The 22,182-nt window shown below is 35.7% G+C and overlaps 1 protein-coding gene across 2 annotated transcripts; it reads right to left on the reverse strand.

The window, feature by feature from the left end:
• Window positions 1-3,973: 3,973 nt before the first annotated feature.
• LOC121382758 (pre-mRNA-splicing factor 38B-like) lies at window positions 3,974-21,919 on the reverse strand. Of its 2 annotated transcripts, XM_041512337.1 has the most exons (7): window positions 21,855-21,919; window positions 16,381-16,539; window positions 14,355-14,423; window positions 13,302-13,453; window positions 12,145-12,205; window positions 6,113-6,378; window positions 3,974-4,834 (listed from the first exon to the last, which is right to left on the reverse strand). In XM_041512337.1, the coding sequence occupies exons 2-7, from the start codon at window positions 16,534-16,536 to the stop codon at window positions 4,357-4,359; spliced, it is 1,182 nt and encodes a 393-aa protein (XP_041368271.1). In that variant the 5' UTR covers window positions 16,537-16,539; window positions 21,855-21,919; the 3' UTR covers window positions 3,974-4,356. The 2 variants fall into 2 exon arrangements, with proteins under 2 accessions (XP_041368271.1, XP_041368272.1); XM_041512338.1 differs by lacking the exon at window positions 21,855-21,919 and having other exon boundaries at window positions 16,377-16,492.
• Between the last annotated feature and the right edge of the window lie 263 nt (window positions 21,920-22,182).

A 22,182-nucleotide genomic window follows, 5' to 3' on the forward strand; every position in this document is an offset into this window, starting at 1 on the left:
ATATGATCTTCCCTAGACAGGAAATCACATACCACAGCCTTTGACCAGTTGTGGTGCACTAGTTGGAAGGAGAAAAAACCCAATCAGTTGAATGGATCCACCGAGGTGGTTCAATCCTGCGATGCGTATAAAAGAAATACAGCCATTTGATGTACAACATAGTTACTCTGACACTAGGTCTTGAGATTGAGGAAGGGAATACTGCTGTCAAATAGACTTCTCCTTTATAAGCACGTTTTCATGTACTAACAACACATACCACAGCCTTTGATATTCTAGTCATGAGAAAATTATAATGTCAAAAAAAGGGTTAGCTTTCAAAAATGAAATAAGACTACGCCTTTATAAGCACTTTCTCATGTACTAACAGCACATACCACAGCCTTTGATGTTCTAGTCATGAGGAATTGGTTGGGGTTAGCTTTCAAAAAAGGATGGGATGAATGAGGCAACGGTTTAACTGATTATCAGTCAGTAATGATCTTCAATAATCTATTCTGGATTTACGTACATATTCAGTGAAAGCCGTAAAACACGGACACAGAGTAAATCAGAATTCCCTTAAAACAAGAAATGTTTTTAATAATTAAATGTCCGTTTCATTCATTACAATATAACATAATCCCATTGGTCCAGATGTAGCAACAGAAGTTTGTTAATTTCTTGATGAACTTGAAAATGACGTCATCAGGGAACATATCTGATGACGCCATTTTATATGGGCAAGTTGTTTTATTGATGTTTATTGTTTATGGACCAAAAATAATTTAAACTAAAGTATGAACTTTCAGTGTTATTATTAGCAAGTATGATTAAAATTTACCAAAACTAACACGTTGGTGTGGAAGATGATAGGTGTTGTCCTAAACCATCACAGAATAATAACTAAAGCGCAATATTTTAATGCATATTGTATAGTCATATGTGAGTTAGCTAAAAGACAGGATTTGTATTAACCAGATACCAAGTTGCCTAATGCACAAATCAAATTATTAAAGACACGGATGAAGAGTCCATGAAAATACCAAGTTAAAATGTCAAACATCTGAATAAATACAAATTCCTGCGACAGTAAATTTTATTAAAAATATATAATATATACATACATGAACACTTACAATACCCAAGCAAAACTGACATCAGGCAGGTGACTTACATGTAGTTGACCAATTAAAACCTGCCACATGATATCACAACAATATCTGCATGTCAATCAACCATCTTAACATCCTATATTGACTGAAAGTTCAAGCACACCCATCTTGGATACGTTCAAGAGCTCCCCAGGAAACATTGGAGGGTTGTTGGGGTGGCCTGTTCTACACAGTATAAAACAAAAAACATCACACAGTATTATTCAGTGACCTGAAGAAGGTATGCTCTGAGTAACATATTTTAAGATATTTCAACCATGCCTCCCTTCAAAATGTACTTATATATGCTGCACTTGCAGGGCACACACACACTGCTGTCAACCCCCGTAAAGTTTGTTTTAACGACACTAGAGCACATTGATTTATTAATCATTGGCTATTGAATGTCAAATATGTAGTTTGACTTGTAGGCTTCACAGGAAACCCGCTACATTTTTCCATTAGCAGTAAGGGATATTTTATATGCACTTTCCATGACAGGACATGACAGTACTAACACCTTTGATAAACCTGTTGTGGTGCTGTCAACCAAAATCAATGACATTTTCCATGACATTTTTTGAGATGATGCAGGGAGCAATATCTCAAAATGTTATGTAACCTGAAATTTTCACCAAGATAACCAATTGTCCAGTTACAAAAATTATTTGCATAACCTGTGAGTAACCTACTTGAAACACATGAGTACAACACTAATGTTCCAAGAAAATGATTTTGCAAATATTATTTTTCAAGTGTCCAAAATCAGTTTAGAAATTGTTTTAAAATAATTTGTAACGGTCAATTTAAAACCTACCAGATCACCACATAACTAAATAGTTTTTTGGCATAATTTTAAATTTGCGTCACCACCATGCGAACAGAACAATGGTCCACATGAAATATGGTGCCCTGATTTTGAATAATGCAATAATGAATATAACTGAATAACATTATAGCGTTCTGATGAGCAATACAGATCCTTTCTTGTGTTATTTTTTAAATGGGGATTTAAAAAAAAAAAAAAAAAAATTATTTTTTCAATGACAACTACATGTAAAATGGCCCCAGTCTTTTCTGGCCCCCGACTTTCCTTGACCAATGTGAATCCAACTTATTAAACCACTGTCACTCCAATGTGTTTGCCAGTTTCTTACAAACATTATCAAACATTTTACATGCAGTGCATCATGTCCAATTAATTTGTGATTATGACATGGAACCATTTCTGAACCTCGAGATACCTACGTATGACTGTGTATATACTGTTTACCACTTAACAGATATATCAACAATGTTTCAAGTTCAATGAATTTTCACCTACAGACATTAATTAAATACCTACTATTAAACAGATGTTATACTACGATAGTGCAATTCAGTGCTGATAGTTTCACCCTTTTTTTAGAAAGAGCAATGCACCACACAAAACAAATCCCAAGTCATCTGCTCATGTAAAAAAAATACTTGTCAAATCAAACACAATTAAAATCAAGCTAAACTTTTAGTTTAGTTTAAAGACATCACTAGAGAACTTTAATTTATCAACCATGGTCATTTTGACATATAGTCTTAGAGTGGAAACCTGCTACATTTTCCCATTAGTAGCACAATTGCACACACAGGATAGCACATACCACAGCCTTTGCTATATTGATGGGGATCAATCCTAGACCGAATGTGCATCAAATGAGCACTTTACTACTAGGCTATGTCCCAAACCCCATTAAAATAAAGACTATCCAATTGTAAGTTACTCAACAGAAAACAATGGACATGTACAATAATTACAGGGACACAACTCTGAAACATTTAAAATGTCCTACATTTCAAACTAGTGTTAAGTGTTAGGCAGATCCTGTTTTACATATATAGGGAATTCCCTCAAAACTGGATGTCTTTGATAGTCCCTTTTTAACTATTAGTACAGAAATTAACCTCTATAAACCGAATACCACTTATAAACACTTGGTCCGATGGGCGTTTGGTTTACAGGGGTTTTACTATATTACATACAGAATGCAAAAGGGATTATGAAATACTTTCCCACAAAAACAAATTTCTTTAGAGCCATCAAATTGTGCTTATTTTCAAGACATTTAAAACATCTCTTAGTCACTGCCAAATACTGCTGTTTTTAAATATAGACTCAAGAAATATTTTCTAAAATAATATCATTTGTACATGTTTATTACCATATATGTATTTTCTATTTGTTCATAAATGTATGTATTGTAATTCTGTATTGTTTGTACCTGAGGGCCTCGGGGAAGATTAGCTATTGCCAACTGTGTTACCCTCACTAGATAAAGAATTTATTATTATTATTATTATTTGGTAGTACTAAAAAATAAAACCTACTGAAACATTTATTGTGAACTAATGCAAATCTAAGGAGAACTTCTGTCTATGCTATCAATTGCTAGGAACTATTACAATGAGGATGATATTCACAATGACTGTATGACTTATTTAAGGCTAATTTATTTCCTACGTTCCCAGGTCAGATCTTAATGTAGGCATTACCGTTTGCTCCATCCATAATGTACTACACTATAAAACATTAATAAAACAATTCATCTGATCTATTTCAGATAACAACCCCTGCAATTAAGAAAATGTCCATGGCAAAATAAACATGCCATTGAAAAACCCCAACAACCTTGAATATAGTCCAAAGGAAAACAGTGCTGTGGAGAATTAAAAAATCCACAGCATTGCCGATTGTTAACTGCAGAGGTTGGATAACCCTGATATATTTTTAATCACATTCAAATTCCTTCAAAGAGTTTACTTAAGGAAAATAGTTACTTTCGATTTTCATCACAACAGAAGATATGTAATGTGACAGCATTTAATACAATAATATAGAATAATGGTATGTACAGTGAACTTGAGTCTTCTATTCAAAATGATGTCAGCTTCTTAAACATGAAACGAATATCGGCTATTGCAGTTCATAATTGTACAAAGATTGCAAAAGTAAAAAGCACAACTTCTTGTGCAAAGAACACATTCTTATTTACTGTTCAAGTCATGTGCCGACAAAATGAAGGGTGAAATGTTTTGTTCAAAATTAAGTCCAAGATTTGAACATGTTATGATTGTGAACAAAAATGTTCCCAGTCATCCAGGATACATAACGCTCAATTCAAAAAAAAAAAAAGAGAGGGAGAAAAAAAATAATAAAAGGCTGAAATGTGTGAGCTAAAACTGAGCTGCATCAGCAATGTCCATTATCATCAACCAGTCTCTGATTCCGATCACCGCTGCCTCTGTCTCTGTGTTTGTGAGCCCGTGACCTCGACCGTGACCGTGACCTGTGTTTTGACTTCTCTTTTCTCTCACGACTCTTGGACCGTGACCGCCGCTTCTCTCGACTTCCAGGCTGTTTCTTCCCGTGATCCTTTCCCGTCCACACTTTGTCCTTCTCTCTCTGCTGCCTCTTCCGCTCTCTCTCCAGCTGCCTTGCGAAATCGTCATCGTGGGAATGGTAGCGATCTCTCCGAGGTGGTGAGTGGTGTCGGGACGGTGGGGACCGGCGGGGCGGTGATCTACGAGGGGACCGATGATGTGGAGACCTCTGTACGGGAGAGGGCCGGGGGGATCTGCGTCGGGATGATGATGACTGAGGGGATCTCCGAGGTGGCGATCGCCGGGGGGATCTGTGTCTTGGTGGTGCTCGTCTGTCGTCACTGGGGCTGAAATAATACTCGATATGCAATCAAAATGATCAGTACTATAACAGCAACTTCGTATGAAACATTAAACTGCAGACAGAAGAACTGGGACTAACATTATACTTGTTATGTCATTTCAAACCAGTATAATAAATATAATAATACTATTAATAGTAAGGTGATATTAAAGAGTAACTGTAAATAAAACAGAGTATGCAGAAGTTTATAGATCAAGGATGACAATTATATCTGGTTATGTCTTCTCTTTGCAAAAATTAAAGAGTAATCACCACTTTACAATAAAAATATTTATTTCAGTATTGTTTTTGGCAGGGAACATACATGTTACAGGATTAATGGAAAGCTATATCATTTGGAAAAGAAAACAAATAAATAAAAATTATAAAAGTAATTTATTATACTTTTCAGAATTTTTTTTAATGTTAAAACTTGTTTTTCTGAAATCCTGAGTTTTGGTTGTAGGTCAGGCTTATGAAACATGCCAATTATCAATTTATTTTTGGCAAACTAATTCAGTCGCCAAAATAAACTGTAATTTGAATTTTCTACACAGCAGCTTAAACCCCTGAATCATTTCCATTATAATAAAATACTACAATCAAAAGGCCCATACGGTTCTCAAACAAATTTCAAGGGCTATCTAAAAAGATTTTTTTTAAGGATCTTTTAAAGGATTCCACCCCCCCCACCCCAATCCCTATACTGTAATAATTAAACTGATGAGACTTGCCCATCTCTTGTTATTTTTAAATATCAAAAACCAAACCAACCCCCACCCCCCCACCCCCCAGAAAAACACTTTTAACATTTTTCAAATTGATTTCCAGGATTTCTGACCTGCATGAACCCAGTATAGTCTTAGATTAAAGTTTAGGATACACAGGGTTCTTACACTTGTAAAAACATAAAATTCAAGGACACTTCCAGAACTTTTTGTTATTTTTCCAGAACATGAAATGTTCAATCAATGAATGTTTTTAGAAGAAATTGTGGTCTAAATTTAGACAGGTCATGAGAACAACAAAAGTAAAGTCAGGGAAAAATAAACCACCAAATTTTTTGCCTAAATTTTCAGGACACAATAAACTTTAATGCTTTTTCCAGGACATTCCACGCCTCGATTCTAAAATCACAAAATTCAAGGACATTCCAGGATTTCCAGGACATGTAAGAACCCTGTACACAGATGAAGCATTTAAAACAACAACTACAAAAACCCCATCCCAACATTTTTCCAATAAAGTAAAGCTATAATTGGTTCATCACCTTTGAACTCACCTGTGTCTCTTGTGAGACACGCGCTCGGCCTCGCCAAACGACACGCTCTCCAGACGTGGGTGTTCTGGTCGACTGGGCGGCTCGTCTTCTGTTGGCTTGGCGACATGAACGGGCGGGTTTTCCCGCAGCTTCTCCTGAATGACCTTCTGAACGGGCACGGGAATGCGGGGGAACAGTGTCGAGTACCACTCCAGTTTGACGAGATACTGACGAACCAGATCGCCAATCGTGATCACGTGACCACCACCCGCTTTCACATCAACTTCCTAGAGAAAAACAGAAATGAGGCAATTTAGAATGATATCAATATCGAAATGTAATTATATACATGTCTAGATTTGTAATGAAATTGGGTCTTGCTCTAGCCGGAACAATGTACCACAAAACTTATTTAGAAACAGGTACTGAAATCTAACCCTTTGTGCCTTTTTTTCTCATCTTCCTATTTCAATGCAGTATAGCTACGTTTTATTAAGAGCAACCAGGCACGATTCATGACTAAATGCAAGTTTACAAATGCAAACTATTCTGAGCAAATGACCCCTACAAAATAATTCTAACTGACATAATGCACTGTGAAAAATAAGTGTACAAGGTTAAAGCAGGTGCAAACAGAATATTTGAAGATATAATTACTGTATTTCTTCTTTTTCACATAATGAGGTGGTTGTTTATATAATGGTGTAGTGTATACACCAATTTAGTTACTTGTAATGTATCATCCACTCTTTTTGAACTGATTGGGATTTGTTATTATTTTCTTTATGATTACACAATGCAATGACAAATGCATGCATGAAGTCAATGACATGTATTTTCTATTAATATATTTTATACAATAATAACAATAAAGTATATACCCAATAATGAAGGAAGGCAGGAAGGAGTGTTTTATTTTATGACACACTCAAACCATTTTAACTATGGTTATATGGTGTCAGACATATCGTTAAAGACCACACAGATGAGAGATTAAACTAGTTGCTACTCTTTGATTAGCAGCAAGGGATGTTTTGTATGCAGCATCCCATTGCCTTTGTTACACCAGCCGTGAAGCATTGGCTGAAACCAAAAATAGCCCAATGGGCCCACTGACGGAGATCGATCCTAGAACGACCATGCATCAGCCAAGCACTTTACCACTGGGCTATGTCCTGCCCACAAAGTTGGGTTACAAACTTGTGTAAAAACAATTATAATGTTTTAAATGTAATCCACCTGGGGCCGTATGCATGAGGGGTGGATAAGTCCACTATCCGGGAATAGTGCCTATCCGCCGGATAAGTGGGGAAATTTGGTATGCATGACGGCAGGATAGAGCTCCCTGAATAGCCTAAACGCGAATAACATTATTCGCTACATTTTCTCCGTATAAAGACCTATCCGCTGGATAAGTCTGAAAGGAAAATGGCCGCGCTGGTATGTTGCGATTCAGAAACAGGCAAATATGTCGACAAAACTGGTCATTTCTTGATCGAACAAAGCAATTTGACACGTTTTATAATGTGGAAAAACATGAAGAATTTAAATTTGAACAACAAGATATTCTGAAGATCACAGATGAAATATCAGGAAACATCGAAGTGTCCAGTCGGTTGGGCGTGTTAACATCGCTGTCAAAAATCTACAAAAGTACAAGTTTGCAACACTTTCAATATGTCTACGGTAACTGATCGGTGAGGAACTTGTTTTTATGTAATAATTATTACATATTAAATTCAGTCTGTTTGTATTTGCCACATCGCCATGCATTGTCTTCAATCTTTTAATGTAACCTATCGAAAACCACCCCCCATCAAAAACCCTCCCATTGGCATTGTACTTCCTATTTCTTTTTAACTTCAAACAACGTAAGCACGAATTTTGATTACGTCATACATGTATGTTGTTCACGAAAACACGTCGACAACTTATCCAAAAATGGGAAGGTTATTTGGGGAACATACAAAAATGGAAATATAGAAATTAATCTGTATGTCTTTATTGGGGTGGGTATGCCTGGGAACATAAACAACGGCTTGTCAAACAACTAGCCTAAGGTAAGCAAATAAAGTTTTAGATTTTCACTAAATTGTCAGCGTAAATAATATTAAACCACCGGATGATTGAAATGGCCATGCACAGTACTGTAGTGTACGCTACCCTTTTAGTGGAACATAGTTTTTGTAACTGAAACAAGTAGTTTAATTTTATTTTTATTGAAAAAATTTGCAAGATATATAATAATTATATAAGCTACTTTCATTGATTCGTTGACTCACTTATTTATGTATGTGTTCATTTTATGTTATAGACATGCATCAGTCAACAATTTGGTGAGATGGACCGACAAGAACTCTTCAGCAGGTGCCAAACCACAAAACGAATATGGATGTATCAAATGTCATTCTGTCAATGTGCAGGTACCGGTACTGCAGACAGTGTGTGTGTGTGTGTGTGTGTAAAACTATGTGTGTGTATATCTATATATTTACCTGTAGCATATTTCTTTATTTCTCTCTCCCTCTCCCCTCCCTCCCTCCCCCCCTCTCTAGGACTGGGTCTCTCTCTCTCTCTCTCTCTCTCTCTCTCTCTCTCTCTCTCTCTCTCTCTCTCTCTCTCTCTCTCTCTCTCTCTCTCTCTCTCTCTCTCTCTCTCTCTCTCTCTCTCTCGGACGTAACCCAGTGGTAAAGTGCTCGCGCAGTCGGTTTGGGGTCCATCCCTGTCAAAAGACCCACTGGGCTATTTCTCGCTCCAGCCAGTACACCACGACTGGTATATCAAAGGCTGTAATATGTGCTATCCTCTGTATGGAATGGTACATATAAAAGAACCTTTGCTGCTAATCGAAAAGAGTAGCCTGTGAAGTGGCGACAGTGGGTTTCCTCCCTCAATATCTTTGTGGTCCTTCCCCGTATGTCCGACGCCATATAACCGTAAATAAAATGTCTTGAGTGTGTCGTTAATAAAATAGTTCCTTCCTTCCTTTCACATGGGTTACGTTAAAAACAATACTGTCAGTAGAATGATAGAAATACATAGAGAAACGTTTTGCCCGAATGTTTATTCGTTTTTACCCGAATTTGAAGATTTCCTCCCCCCACCCCCAATCGCTTATGGTTGGTGTTCGACCTATTTTCCAGTTATCTCCCTCTCAATCTGCATTTCTATATTTTATTAGTATGCATGGGTGTTATATCTTGGTCCCCCATTATTTATTTATTTATTTATTTGGCAAGACTATTTCCCTCTATTTTATTAGTATTTGTTTTTAATTTGCACCCCTTCCTAAATATATACTGCACTTTTAATGACTGTTAATAACTGGATTGCTATATATTTTTTTCTTCTTATAACTATGTATTTAATTTTATTTATTTTCATTATTATTTTTGTATTAGGCCTATTATTTTTTAATTTTATTTTATTTTATTTTATTTCATACATTTATACATTTATTTATATATTTTATTTATTTATAAATATTAAACGAAACACTGTTCTTTTTGTTTACAAAAGTACACTGTAAGCGCAACGTTCGGTTCCAGAATGCCATGCGCGGCGAGGAGTTCCCCCAATCTAAAAATAACGCCGCCGGATAGCTATTCGCGACGTCATTTACGTTTATGCATACCAAAAAGCGAATAAATTTAAAAGCGATTAACAATCCGCGTTTAGCCGCTATCCGCGTTTAGTTTTATCCGCTCCTCATGCATATGGCCCCAGATGTCTTTCTCTATACAGGATAATTCTTAACACAAGACAAGACTGTGATCAAAGGTTATACACAAGTGGCAAAATACTTTTTTTTGGACACCAATTCCACAGAAACAAATGTCTTACCTACCACAAACTGATTTGGTGTATAAAGATTACAATTTGTGACATTCAGGATTAATTTAGTTCTTTTAAAGATGAAAAACAAATTAAATGTCTTGCCTACCACAAACTGTTTTGGTCCTCTGTGATGAACATCCATAGGTGCAACTATAAACCAAGTTTCATTTAACTAGGACGTATAGTCTGTTAGAAATTAACATAAACACGAAACTTTAATGCAAAAGATTACACCGCCACTGCACCCATTAGGAAAGTAAACCCATATCTCGCCTCTTGACTAATTGGTGTTCAATTTGTATGGCATACCCGATCTATAGGTTACATGGTGAACCACTATGTTTCAACTTGTTTAAAAAAATCTTTTGAAATGTCAATGTAGTACAGAACAGTAGTATGTCTTACAATTAGGCAACCCACTGGTTACATAAATATAATTAATACAAGTGAAAACTTGGTAACCGAGGTACAAATCATATAAACTGAATTCTGGTTATTTAAAGTTTTGAAATACTGTCCCATCCTGGACTGTGCGGTCAGTTTGGAATCGATCCCCACTGGGCTATTTCTCATTCCAGCCAGTGTACTACGACTGGTATATCAAAGGCCATGGTATGTGCTATACTGTCTGTGGGATGGTGTATATAAAAGATCACTTGCTACTAACGGGAAAATGTAGCAGATTTCCTCTCTAAGACTACATGCCAAAAATTTTCACATTTTTTACATTTTACATCTAATAGCCAATGATGAATAAGTCAATGTGCTCTAGTGATGTCGTTAAACAAAACAAACATTAATTTTCATCAGCACAGCATATTTAACAGATAGGTACACAGAAAAAAACACTCTGACTTAACTATTTCGAAAGTTATTAATGATAAAGGTATAATTATATATTTTAACATCTGGTATGTTGTAGGTTTTTGTGTATGTTTGATTTGATGACATACCCTGCTTGTAAGAATTAACTGACAGAACATTGCAGGTAATTATTAATACACACTAAATGTATAATTATTATTATAATAATATAATAAATAAAGGATAGCATTGAGTGTTAACCTCAAGTCGAGGCCCCACTAGGATGACTATCTGACGACTGCCTGGTCGGACGCTCTGGTACGTTATGGCTTAGAGCAACACCCAGCCTGCAGTTACAACAAAATTTAACATAACAGTTCATTCAAACACAACTTGTACAGAAAATAGTCAAGCAGGGTTTCTTGCCAGATGGTAAAACAGGTATGGCGCCACACCCAATTTTTTTTGAAAATTTAATTTTGTTTAAGTTAACCTTTGACAAATATAATGACTCTTATCATTACTGTATAAATTTATTAACCTTAATCCTAAACCGATTTTTTTTCTCTGGGATACTGCAGTTGTATTCAGCACACACATTGTTAATATTCAATTCCATAGCACCATACCCAAACATTTCTTTCTAGCAGAAACCCTGTCAAGCTACAAGTTAAATATACTGAGAGAGACAAAATAAGGGATCACTTGGTATTACAGACCAAATACAAATCACTATTACTGTTAGTGTTGTTACATCTGTATAAAATACATATAGAGGGTTGAATGTCAGTAATGTGGAATTGACATCTTTACTGTAATGTTCTTGTTGAACAAACTCATGTCATGGATGAGGGTTTTTGTTGCAGTCACTCTTTGCTGTTAGTGCTGGTGTGATTCCTTATTTTGTTCCCCATCAGTATATTATGAAGATATGACATTAAAAAAGTTCATATTATATATTTTTTTCATATTAACATTTTAAAGACAGTAAATAGGTACCAAAACCATTAAATTATGCTACAAAAGAAATCCACTGCTAAAAATATAATAATTGATATTCAATTCCTACCTTGTGTATTCATGCTATGACGTAACAGAAGCAAGATGCCCCACTGAATAACTATTACAGCTATATCATACAAGTATCCATAGAATTTTCTGTATTAAATAATGACAGCTTGTACATCGTCAACAATAACATATGCACCTGTCTAAATAAGTGATATCAATTACTTAGCATTAAAGCGACTGTTCACATTTTCAGGAGCAGTTGAGTACATGATTTATACTCATAAAAATGTCCATTAACTGTATACGGCCCGTAACATCAATTACTTGCTGTATTATTAAAAACTTAAGATCCATTTAATACATAAATATTTGACATCTAATTAGTTTGCAGATCAAATTACCTCCTCGTCGTAAAGGTAGTCTTCATACCAGTCCCACAGGTCTGCAGGAGGCTGGGTGTATCTGAAACACAAACAATAACAGTTAGCGAACACAGGGCACATGAGAACCGTCATTCTGCGTGTGTCAGTTGGTAAATTCATGCAAACTGCCATTTGTTTATGTGATGAACCATTGAGCTTTCGAAAATTAGTGGGTTCTACAAATCCACTAACCCTCGGTCACAGCTAGTAAAATTTTGGTCTGGACTAATGGAAATTATTGACTGTAGTACTATAATACATAGGGCACTAGCCAAAGCTTCTGTGATGGCTAGTGACTTTCTCAAACATTTGTTGAACTCTGAAATTTAACTTACTTTGTTGAAGAAAAAAAGTGTCGCGAAGTAAATACACAGTATATAAAACACACTTTGCTGCTAAATAAAAAAATTGCCGTCATATTCTTATTCACTGAACCAGGTTTTGCAATTACATGTTTGAAGTATTTCATGCCCAACAATCAGTCCAACTGGAATGTGGATGGGTGGGTGGGTTTCTGGGGACACAACTGCTAATTAAATAATGTTCCGAGATTTTGTGAAACCGTTAATTATTTCAGGGCTCATTCACATTTTATGCGACATGGCAACTGCAGTTAACTACAAAAATTAAAATACACCATTTCCAACAATAGCATTCACAATGGATGTGTGTGGTCTGGATTTTATGGTCTCATTGGAAATAGTATATTTTACATTTTGTAGGTACACCACATGTGCTGTGTTGAATTCAATGTAAATGTTAATGTATCAGGGTGTCTATAAAAAAACCTGTTCGTATCATTATATGAATTTTTAAAATTGTAAAACATCTCTGTGATGAAAGTGATTACCAATTTAGGTTCATAAACTGCTATAGGCTGAGCCACAAATATCATATGGACCTGTTATTGTCAGAAGCTACCCACCTCAATCTTTCCTCAAACTCTGCTTTTAAATCTATCAGTTTAAGAAATGTTTATCATGTTTCCTGAATGTTACTCAAGCTGGGAATTTAGCAGAATTTCCTAGATCCTACAACCACAGCACATCAGGCCTGTGCTCTTATCAAGTGAACAAGATCCCACCCCGTCTGACAAAGATCTGTACAGATGAAAGTATTTAGTGTCGTCTACTGACCGTATGTACATGAAACCAAGCCCTCTGATGTATGGCGAGTCAGAGTGTGTTATCAGTCCGATCAGCTGTTTTCTCGTCAGCCGGAGAGTAAATAACTTGTACAACAAGCAGAAAGCACTGGACACAATGCCGCCAGCTCCCACACCTCGAACCTACAACAAAACCATCCTCGATACCATTACACTGAGCACATTTAACAAGTTCTCATGGAACTATATGATTACACCGACAGATGTCACACTCACACATTTTAATGAGGTTTCTTCCATTGTGGTATCAATCCAGGGCTCCGTTTTATGAAGTGATCTTAGTGCTAAGATCACCTTAAGGGCGTAAGGTAGTTATGCACATACAGTGATCTTAGTGCTAAGATCACTTCGTAAAACGGGGCCCAGTAAATGTTCTAGTATCTAGAACAGACCTTTAGATTAAAATACAGGGCTCGCTCTGGCAATCAACAAATTCGCCAATTGCAAATTTTGAAACCAGTTGGCAAATTTTATTTTAATTTGGCGAAAGAATTTAATGTAATAATTTTAAAGAAAATAACTTCATTGATGTAATTTTTGAAGTTGAACAGACAATCTGGCAAAATGTTTTGCTCACCCGGAGCTAGCCCTAATTAATGAAAATGTTTGGGTACTTTTCACTGGTTATGTGAATTCTGGTTTAATGACACCCTAGCACGATAAACGTGCATTCACCGTATTATTATGAAAACTGTGCAACAAAAATAAAAACAAAAATACACAATATATCTTTTATCAGGTTGAAACTTAGTTTAAAAATCACTGTGGCCAGAAGGACCAGTTAAAATAAATTGTCACTAGCTCTCTAATGATTGCATTAAGCATTTTTCTTATTTAATATAGTTTATGCTTGAAAGATACACAATTTGGAAAGTTAATGATCACCCAACTATATATGTAAAATTCAGTCACCATTAACTGATAAATGTCGCCTCGAGGGGACCCGGAGACTACCAATTGTCAACAACAAAAATGTCAGAAACTAATTGACAAAATAAAGTACTGCTCTGATAATGCTACTTACCCCTCCACACATCCCAGTTTGACCTGCTGTCTTTCTACTTCCCTTTTCCCATGGCTCAAGATGTGTCACCTGCAAATAAGAACGACACAGGAGTGTTACACATGTACTTTCAACACAACAGCTGAACACACTGATAATAACTTAACACGAAAGAAGTACATGTACACGTAGTACAAATACATTAGTGTTTTCCCTAGCTTGTTTTAGCATGGTGCAGCACCATGCCTCAATAGTCTAGCACCATCTTGCCTTAATCAGCACCATGCTGCCCTGAGATTAAACAAGCCTTTTTCAGTAATTAATTGTAAAATTGCCTTTAAAAAAACACTCAAAAAGGTATTATTAATTAATAAAATATGCCTTTTATATCTTTTGCCATTCATTTATTAAAGCAAGCACATAAATTACATTAATGTTTATTTCAATTAATTTTTGTGCATTTTTAATGAAAAACAAGTGCCTCGCAAAATGGTAAAAATACCCCCAAAGTGTTTGGTCTACCATGCCTTGCCAAATTTCTAGGGAAATCACTATATATCAACAGTCAAAATTAAGATTCACTTCCCATGTACATTTAAAATCAATGTATATTGAAATCTGATCAATGTATAAAATTTAAATATTCAAGTTTTCATTAATTTTTTGTTCACAATGTTCTTACTGTAATTAAACATTTAGTTCACATGAGCTTAACAACAAGTCTAAATGTGAATGCAACAAATAAATAAATGAATGAACGAATGTTTAATGACACCCCTTCACGAAAAACATGTGAGCTACATGTATATATAAATGAAGTGATGATAAACATCAATATAAAAATTCAAAAGTTAAATTTGAAACACAATGTATAGAGCTGTGCAAACAATACAAATATCACAAGTAGGTAAAATTAAAATTTAGAATAAAATCCAGCATCTCAGAGAAATTTGAATTATTGAATCAAATTGATTATTTTACCTACAATGGTGTATTTTGTAGGTTATTTTTGTTTACATTTCAATATATGCTTTAAAAATATGCATTACATAACACAATCAAATTGATTATTTTACCTACAGTGGTGTATTTATTTTGTAGGTTATTTTTGTTTACATTTCAATATATGCTTTAAAATTATGTATTACATGACACAATTAAGGCAGGTTAGTTTGTTGCTGTTGCCTTTATACTGGGTAAAAAAAAAACCCCGCAATGTCCCATTTTTTAAAGTTGTCGCGAAAAAAGTAGGCATTGCAGAATATATGTATGTACATACATAAATGCGACAGACCTTGTAAGGACTGCTTTAGATCTCACTAATTTGGGCAAAACAGGGACTTTTATCTTTTCTAAGCGCAGGAAAGTTGTTTTAGTTCAGTATTGGCATTAACAGAAAAAAGAAAGAAAGAAATGTTTTATTTAACGACGCACTCAACACATTTTATTTACGGTTATATGGCGTCAGAAATATGGTTAAGAACCACACCGATTTTGAGAGGAAACCCGCTGTCGCCACTACATGGGCTACTCTTCCGATTAGCAGCAAGGGATCTTTTATTTGCGCTTCCCACAGGCAGGATAGCACAAACCATGGCCTTTGTTGAACCGGTTATGGATCACTGGTCGATGCAAGTGGTTTACACCTACCCATTGAGCCTTGCGGAGCACTCACTCAGGGTTTGGAGTTGGTATCTGGATTAAAAATCCCATGCCTCGACTGGGATCCGAACCCAGTACCTACCAGCCTGTAGACCGATGGCCTGCCACGACGCCACTGAGGCCGGTTGGCATTAACAGCTGCTGGAGAGTTGTCCATATTTAGAAATGCATTTCTAGTTATTTTAATGTAATTAAATTTAACATTTCAGTGGTTTTGAGGCGAAATATTTTGAGGTCAGCAAGTTTGTACTTAATTTAGGCATATATATGCTATTTGGACACAATGTTTATTGCCTCGACTATGATGCAATCTAGAAGCCCTGAAAGAGAACGATGTTGGATGATCATTCAAAAAAACAAAGTGCACAACTGAATTCTTACCTACCTTGTAGTATATTTCGTCTATGACCTCGTGATAGGTCTTGAGGTCAAACAAATTGACTTTGAAGTATGGCGACGACTGAATGTTTGTCAACAGCAGTGTGTTCAGGTTCATCGTCTTCTCATTGCCCCATATCGTCAGGGCATTATTGGGAGCCATGATCTGCAACAAGAACCAGACACATGTACCGTATGTTAAACATATGGGGCCAGTTGCATGGCTCGAAATACTGGCCTTCCAAAAGCAACATGCAGACCATTCTTTAGAAATTCACCTGCAAAAACTACTGCACTATCGCAGACCTTTTTCCCCCCAAAAGACATTTCAATATTTTGTAACACAATTATGTACAGTACGTCATCTGTTACTTAGCTTACAAGTGAATCTGTTATATATTTTAATTCCATAATGCTCTAAAATCAGGCCTAGCTGTCACTCGCCAATTGTGAATTTGAAAAACAATTGGTGAAATAATTCCATGTAATAATTGATATTTTGTAAGAAAATAACTGGGTTGTAACAATTGCAGAGGTGTGACGTATTATTTTGAGTCACGTGACGGGCATTCCCCGAATAACCGCAGTGCCAAAACTATTTACCAAACTCGTGTAACGAGAACGCTTGACTGTCCTCTGCGACATAGGGTAAATAGAAGAAGAAAAAAAACCCCAATGAAAATATGTTATTAAAAATTAATAAAAACATGAACTGAATGATATTAAGCTTATACATTAATTTATTTTAGTAACAGAGGCATGTTAAACGTCGACAATCCTGACTATTTAGGCCTTTGCATCTTAGGTAAATTTATCGTTAGTCGTACGCGAAAAACTTTAAACATCTGGATTACAACACCGTCATTTTCCACCTTGTCAAATTCATCATTATACAAAATATGCCATAACAGCTGACTTGGGATAGGAATTGTTACATTTTTAAAGAATATTCTGAACTAGACGGTGTTTATATATGATGTGACTATATATACGAAGGTCGTGTCTATAGCCTCCACTAACGAGGGCTGGCTATATTCATAGCAAAAATGTATATAGGCGGTAAATAAGTACATGTACAGTGAAACCCCTCAACACCGGACCCCCTTTAAACCGGAATCCCCTCAAAACCGGACGTTTTCCACGGTCCCGTGATTTACACATCTTTTAACACTTATCAATATTAATGTACCACTAGTTTTCCTGACTGTGCTACGTCGCCCTGTACAGCACTGCGAACAATTGTTTATATACCAGTCTATGCCTTCCTATTGTGTGAATGTGTTGGGGTTTTTTTAAACGTTTGTTTAGCGAAATAAAGAGTAAGCAAAAGTATATGTTGGCTTTGTGTAGTCGATTAGATGTTAGTAGTGTTTCATTTTCATGTCGATTTTCAACATGACGATGACGTGCCGATTGAAGACTGCACAAACGAGTGGGAGAGAGAACTAGTGGCCAACTTCCGTGGGGACGAAATACCCAATGACGGAAGCGACAACGAATCCGAACAAGATGTATCTGTTCTGGGAAACGATCTCAGCTATCCTGACGTGTTGAACATGCTTCAGATTTTAAAGGACTTTGCAATACAGAAAGATGAACAGAAATTAGAAAGTTTAACGCAGGCAACCATTGTTAAACACAGATGTGAAAGACAACAGACATCGATGGATACGTTTCTCAACGTAGGCCGATTTATCGATTGATTGACAATTTGTGGACTTTTTAATGTATTTTTTATTCAATATTACTCCCATGGATGTTTTTATTTTTCTAAATGCTCATAAATGCACCATTTTTCAATATATTCTTGTTGTTCTTGTTTTAAAACACTTTAACATTTTCCCTATTTTATGGAGAACGGAAGGTATTACCGTCCAGGCAGACCCCTGAAAACCGGACACCTCTGAAAACCGGACATTTTACTTGGTCCCATGGATGTTCGGTATTGAGGGGTTTCACTGTATTTAATTGATCCATATTACCGAACCATCTGGAACAGGAGGAATACATACTAAGTACGGTACGTACAGTGCATTTTCTGAACAGGGAACGGAGTGGGGGAGTATATGAATTTAGCGGACCCTTTTGTGTATGTTTTCCATAGATATATGAATAGCGTCATATTATCCCTACAGTACTAACAAAAACTTAATTATAATTAATAAATAAATAAATAATAAATAAATAAATAATAATAGCAATAATAATGATGATGATGATGATGATTATTATGAAATAAATAAATAAAAATAACAATTACAAATGATCAGCGGCCGAGGTAGATTAACTGAAAGAGAAACTAACTACGGACAGTACACTAACTACGGACAGTACACAAACTAACAACAGGGCTTGAACTTAATAATTTTTCACTGATTGCAGTTTTGAGGCGGCTTACTTAATTTTGTAAAAAAAGTTAATTTTACTGTAAATAAATATGACTAAAAGGTTATTTTGCTGTATTTAGTCACATTTCAAATGCTCAAAACTGCATGGGCCAATAAAACTCAAAACACCTTTTTTAATAGGCTACTAGTAAAGCTTAGAACCACTCCCGGGTCCCCCTCTAAATTTATGTAACGTTTCTGTAACAACCACACCCACCCACCCCACTGCAGCGTCATTTTACCAACATTATAATACATGTAATAATAATAATAATACACAATTACTACTACTACTACTATTATTAGCCTACTGCTACCTTTTTGGGGTGGAGGGGCGGTGTTTTATCTGGAGGAGTTTTGGCTATAAAAATGCAAGATTAACGTGCGTGCACACACGCACAAACGGCAGGCTGAACTTGTCCCTACACATAGAACTGGATTCAACTGGGTTAAGTAATAAGTAGTCAACCTTTGGACGACAAAACATGTAACAGTACACTGGTTTTTTTACGCTATACATTAAAACCGAAATACCACTTTGCGAACCAATCAAAATAATTTGCACACGCGCCTAATAATAATAATAAATGGTGAGTTCATGTTCCGACTGTTTACTATTTTATTTCAGCGTATTTGCGGTTATTTTCGTCATGAAATAATATATTTTGTATTATTTGCCATGTATATAGCTGGCCCTCATTTGCCAAGTCTCTATACATGGCGATTGTTTATATAAAATCCACAAATACATTATACGGTTGTCGTATATATAGTTTCATCACTACGAGTCTGTTTTTCCGTATTTTTATGACTTTTTAAAAGAAGACTTCCAAATTTTAAAAATGAAACGTGTCGTGGAATTCCCTCGACCGTAGTTCAATTAAAATGTTTTGGATCATACAGTAACTAGGTTTGATATTCCAAATGAATGTAATTTCCATTTATAATGCATATTTAGAGAATAAGGCCCACTAAATCCGTGATTGAGCTCCTTTAATAGATAATTTTGTGAAAATTTCCCAGTCATCCAGAGCTATATGTAGTCCTGAAAATGTATCTTAGAGGACATTTATTTTCCATACACCATACCAAACCCTCCCCTCACCCAATATTCGATGTTGTCTTACTTCCAGCAGAACATGTTTTTTCTGAGCAGGATATATTTCTTTTGGCCTGCTTTTTAAAAGATAACAACAGCAGGCCACATTTTACTTCCTATTTCAAACCCTACTAATTGTTCAAATGTTAGTGCTAATAATTGAAAACATAATGATTAATGTTGAAACGTGGTTTAGGACAACTAGAGCTGGGTGGTATCGAAATTTGAGGTTCTGTATTTTGGTGGGTGATTTACCTCAGTATCAGTACAGTATTTGGTATTGATAAAATACCAATATCATAGGATCGAACCTCGTCGGTGGGCCCATTGGGCTCTCCTTCAAAGGCTGTAGTATGTGCCCTCCTGTCTGTGGGATGGTGCATGTAAAAGATTCTTTGCTACTAATGAAAAAATGTACTGTAGCAGGTTTCCTCTATATGACTGCACATGTCAAAATTATCATACATGTAAGTTTGACATCCAATAGCTAACAATTAATAAATCAATGTGCTCTAGTGATGTCGTTAAACAAAAGAAACTTCAATACCAATATTGACGGGTATTTTCGGTATACTTGGCTTTAAATGCTTGCCTGAGTTGAGGCTCACTGGCTAATTTTGTCTAAATAAAATTAAATTCCATACACAAGGCTCTTGTCCAATTTATACCCAACCCATTTTGCATTCGTCTAAAACTATTTTTGGCAAATGTGGAGTGGAGCAATCACTCGCCTTTCCTGGCAAAGACTGTACATTGTACATTTCAGTGTTTAAATATCTTTCAACATAGGAGGTGGTTTGAAAAAATGTATACAGCCCAGTATTTCCAGTCCTTGAAATAATTTTGGACAGTTTGTTTTGCCTCCTGAAAACAGGATTTTTTTTTACTGGATTTCACTGCAACTCTAATCAAGTTTATTAATTTGGATTTTAAAAAATGACCCGTTTTGAGTGTACCTTTGGTGCAGAATTTTGTACTTGTACTGCTTGTGCCCCACTGGGGAATCAATAATTTTAATAACGTTGGATAAACAGCATTTGCGATCTTGTAACTTTAGTATTATTACCAGGGGTTGAATTTTTTTTTTTTTTTTACCACTATCCCAAAGGAATAGTGAATTTCAAAAAACACTATTCCGTCTAAAAATGTACTATCCCTTCAAATATTAATGTACCACTAGTTTTCCTGACTGTGCTACGTCGCCCTGTACAGCACTGCGAACAATTGTTTATATACCAGTCTATGCATTACTTCATACTAGCTGGAATTACAAACGAACTCACTCCAAAACATAAGTCTCGATCAAAAAGACATTTATTTTGTACCGGTAAGTGCATGAGAGAAGGTCTTAGTATCGCGAGGATTTGTTCTGCAGAAAAATGTAGCTAAGAAAAACCGTAAGCGGAATAGTCGTAGGCGTTTTTCGGTATTCCGTGCTTTATTTTCACTTTCATGACGGAATATTGGAAGAATTGTTTTACTATTTCGTTTCGAAATTTACTATTTGCAGAATAGCGTAAAACTAAGTCAACCCCTGATTACAGTGTAGATAAATTTGGAAAATACTGTTTACAAATATTGGCAACAGATTTTTTACAAATAAGCAGGTGGTAGTTTTAAGTTTATATTTTGAATAAGTATAGACCAAATGTTTTTATTAATAGCAGAATTTTAAGTTACCATGTGTATTTAGAATTATTTAGAAACAGGTTTTTACAATTGGGAAACCGTTTTTGGGGGCATATTTCGGATGACCAAATTAAGGCGCGCCAGTCCCACGCATGTGATCACTTCTAAAATAGCCATGTCTTTCTCAAGATTCTGTGACTGAACGCAGATTCACGATACCAAAAAACTAGCGTTCTACTTGTTTTGTGTACCTATCAGGACAATTACATTTCCGTTAGTTTTATCCAGCAACACACTATTAACATTACAGATCAGTGAGGATGGTTAATACTGCGATATCTGTTTTGTTAAACGTATTAATCATACCTAAAATATTCACTATTTTTCAGAACAAAACGTCCGCCTTTCGCACACAACCGGAAATACCAAACACAGTCTCGTTTTCAAATCAATTAAATATTAGGTATCACGCCACAGTTTAATTTGTAGCATTACTCTAATGGTCAACTTTAGACTACGATTCAAAATCGAATTTGTACACAATTAAAAGTATGTTTTGACAGACCGTGACTGATATTGTGAAATCATAGTCATTTTGTACCATACTGCATGGTAATTTCTAGAGAATTTTCTTTAGAAAGAACCACACACTTTCTATATCCGATTCAGGCTCCCATTTTTGTAGAGCAGGCTA

This window comes from Gigantopelta aegis, chromosome 10 (genome assembly GCF_016097555.1).
Source record: "Gigantopelta aegis isolate Gae_Host chromosome 10, Gae_host_genome, whole genome shotgun sequence".
Classification (NCBI taxonomy): domain Eukaryota; kingdom Metazoa; phylum Mollusca; class Gastropoda; order Neomphalida; family Peltospiridae; genus Gigantopelta; species Gigantopelta aegis.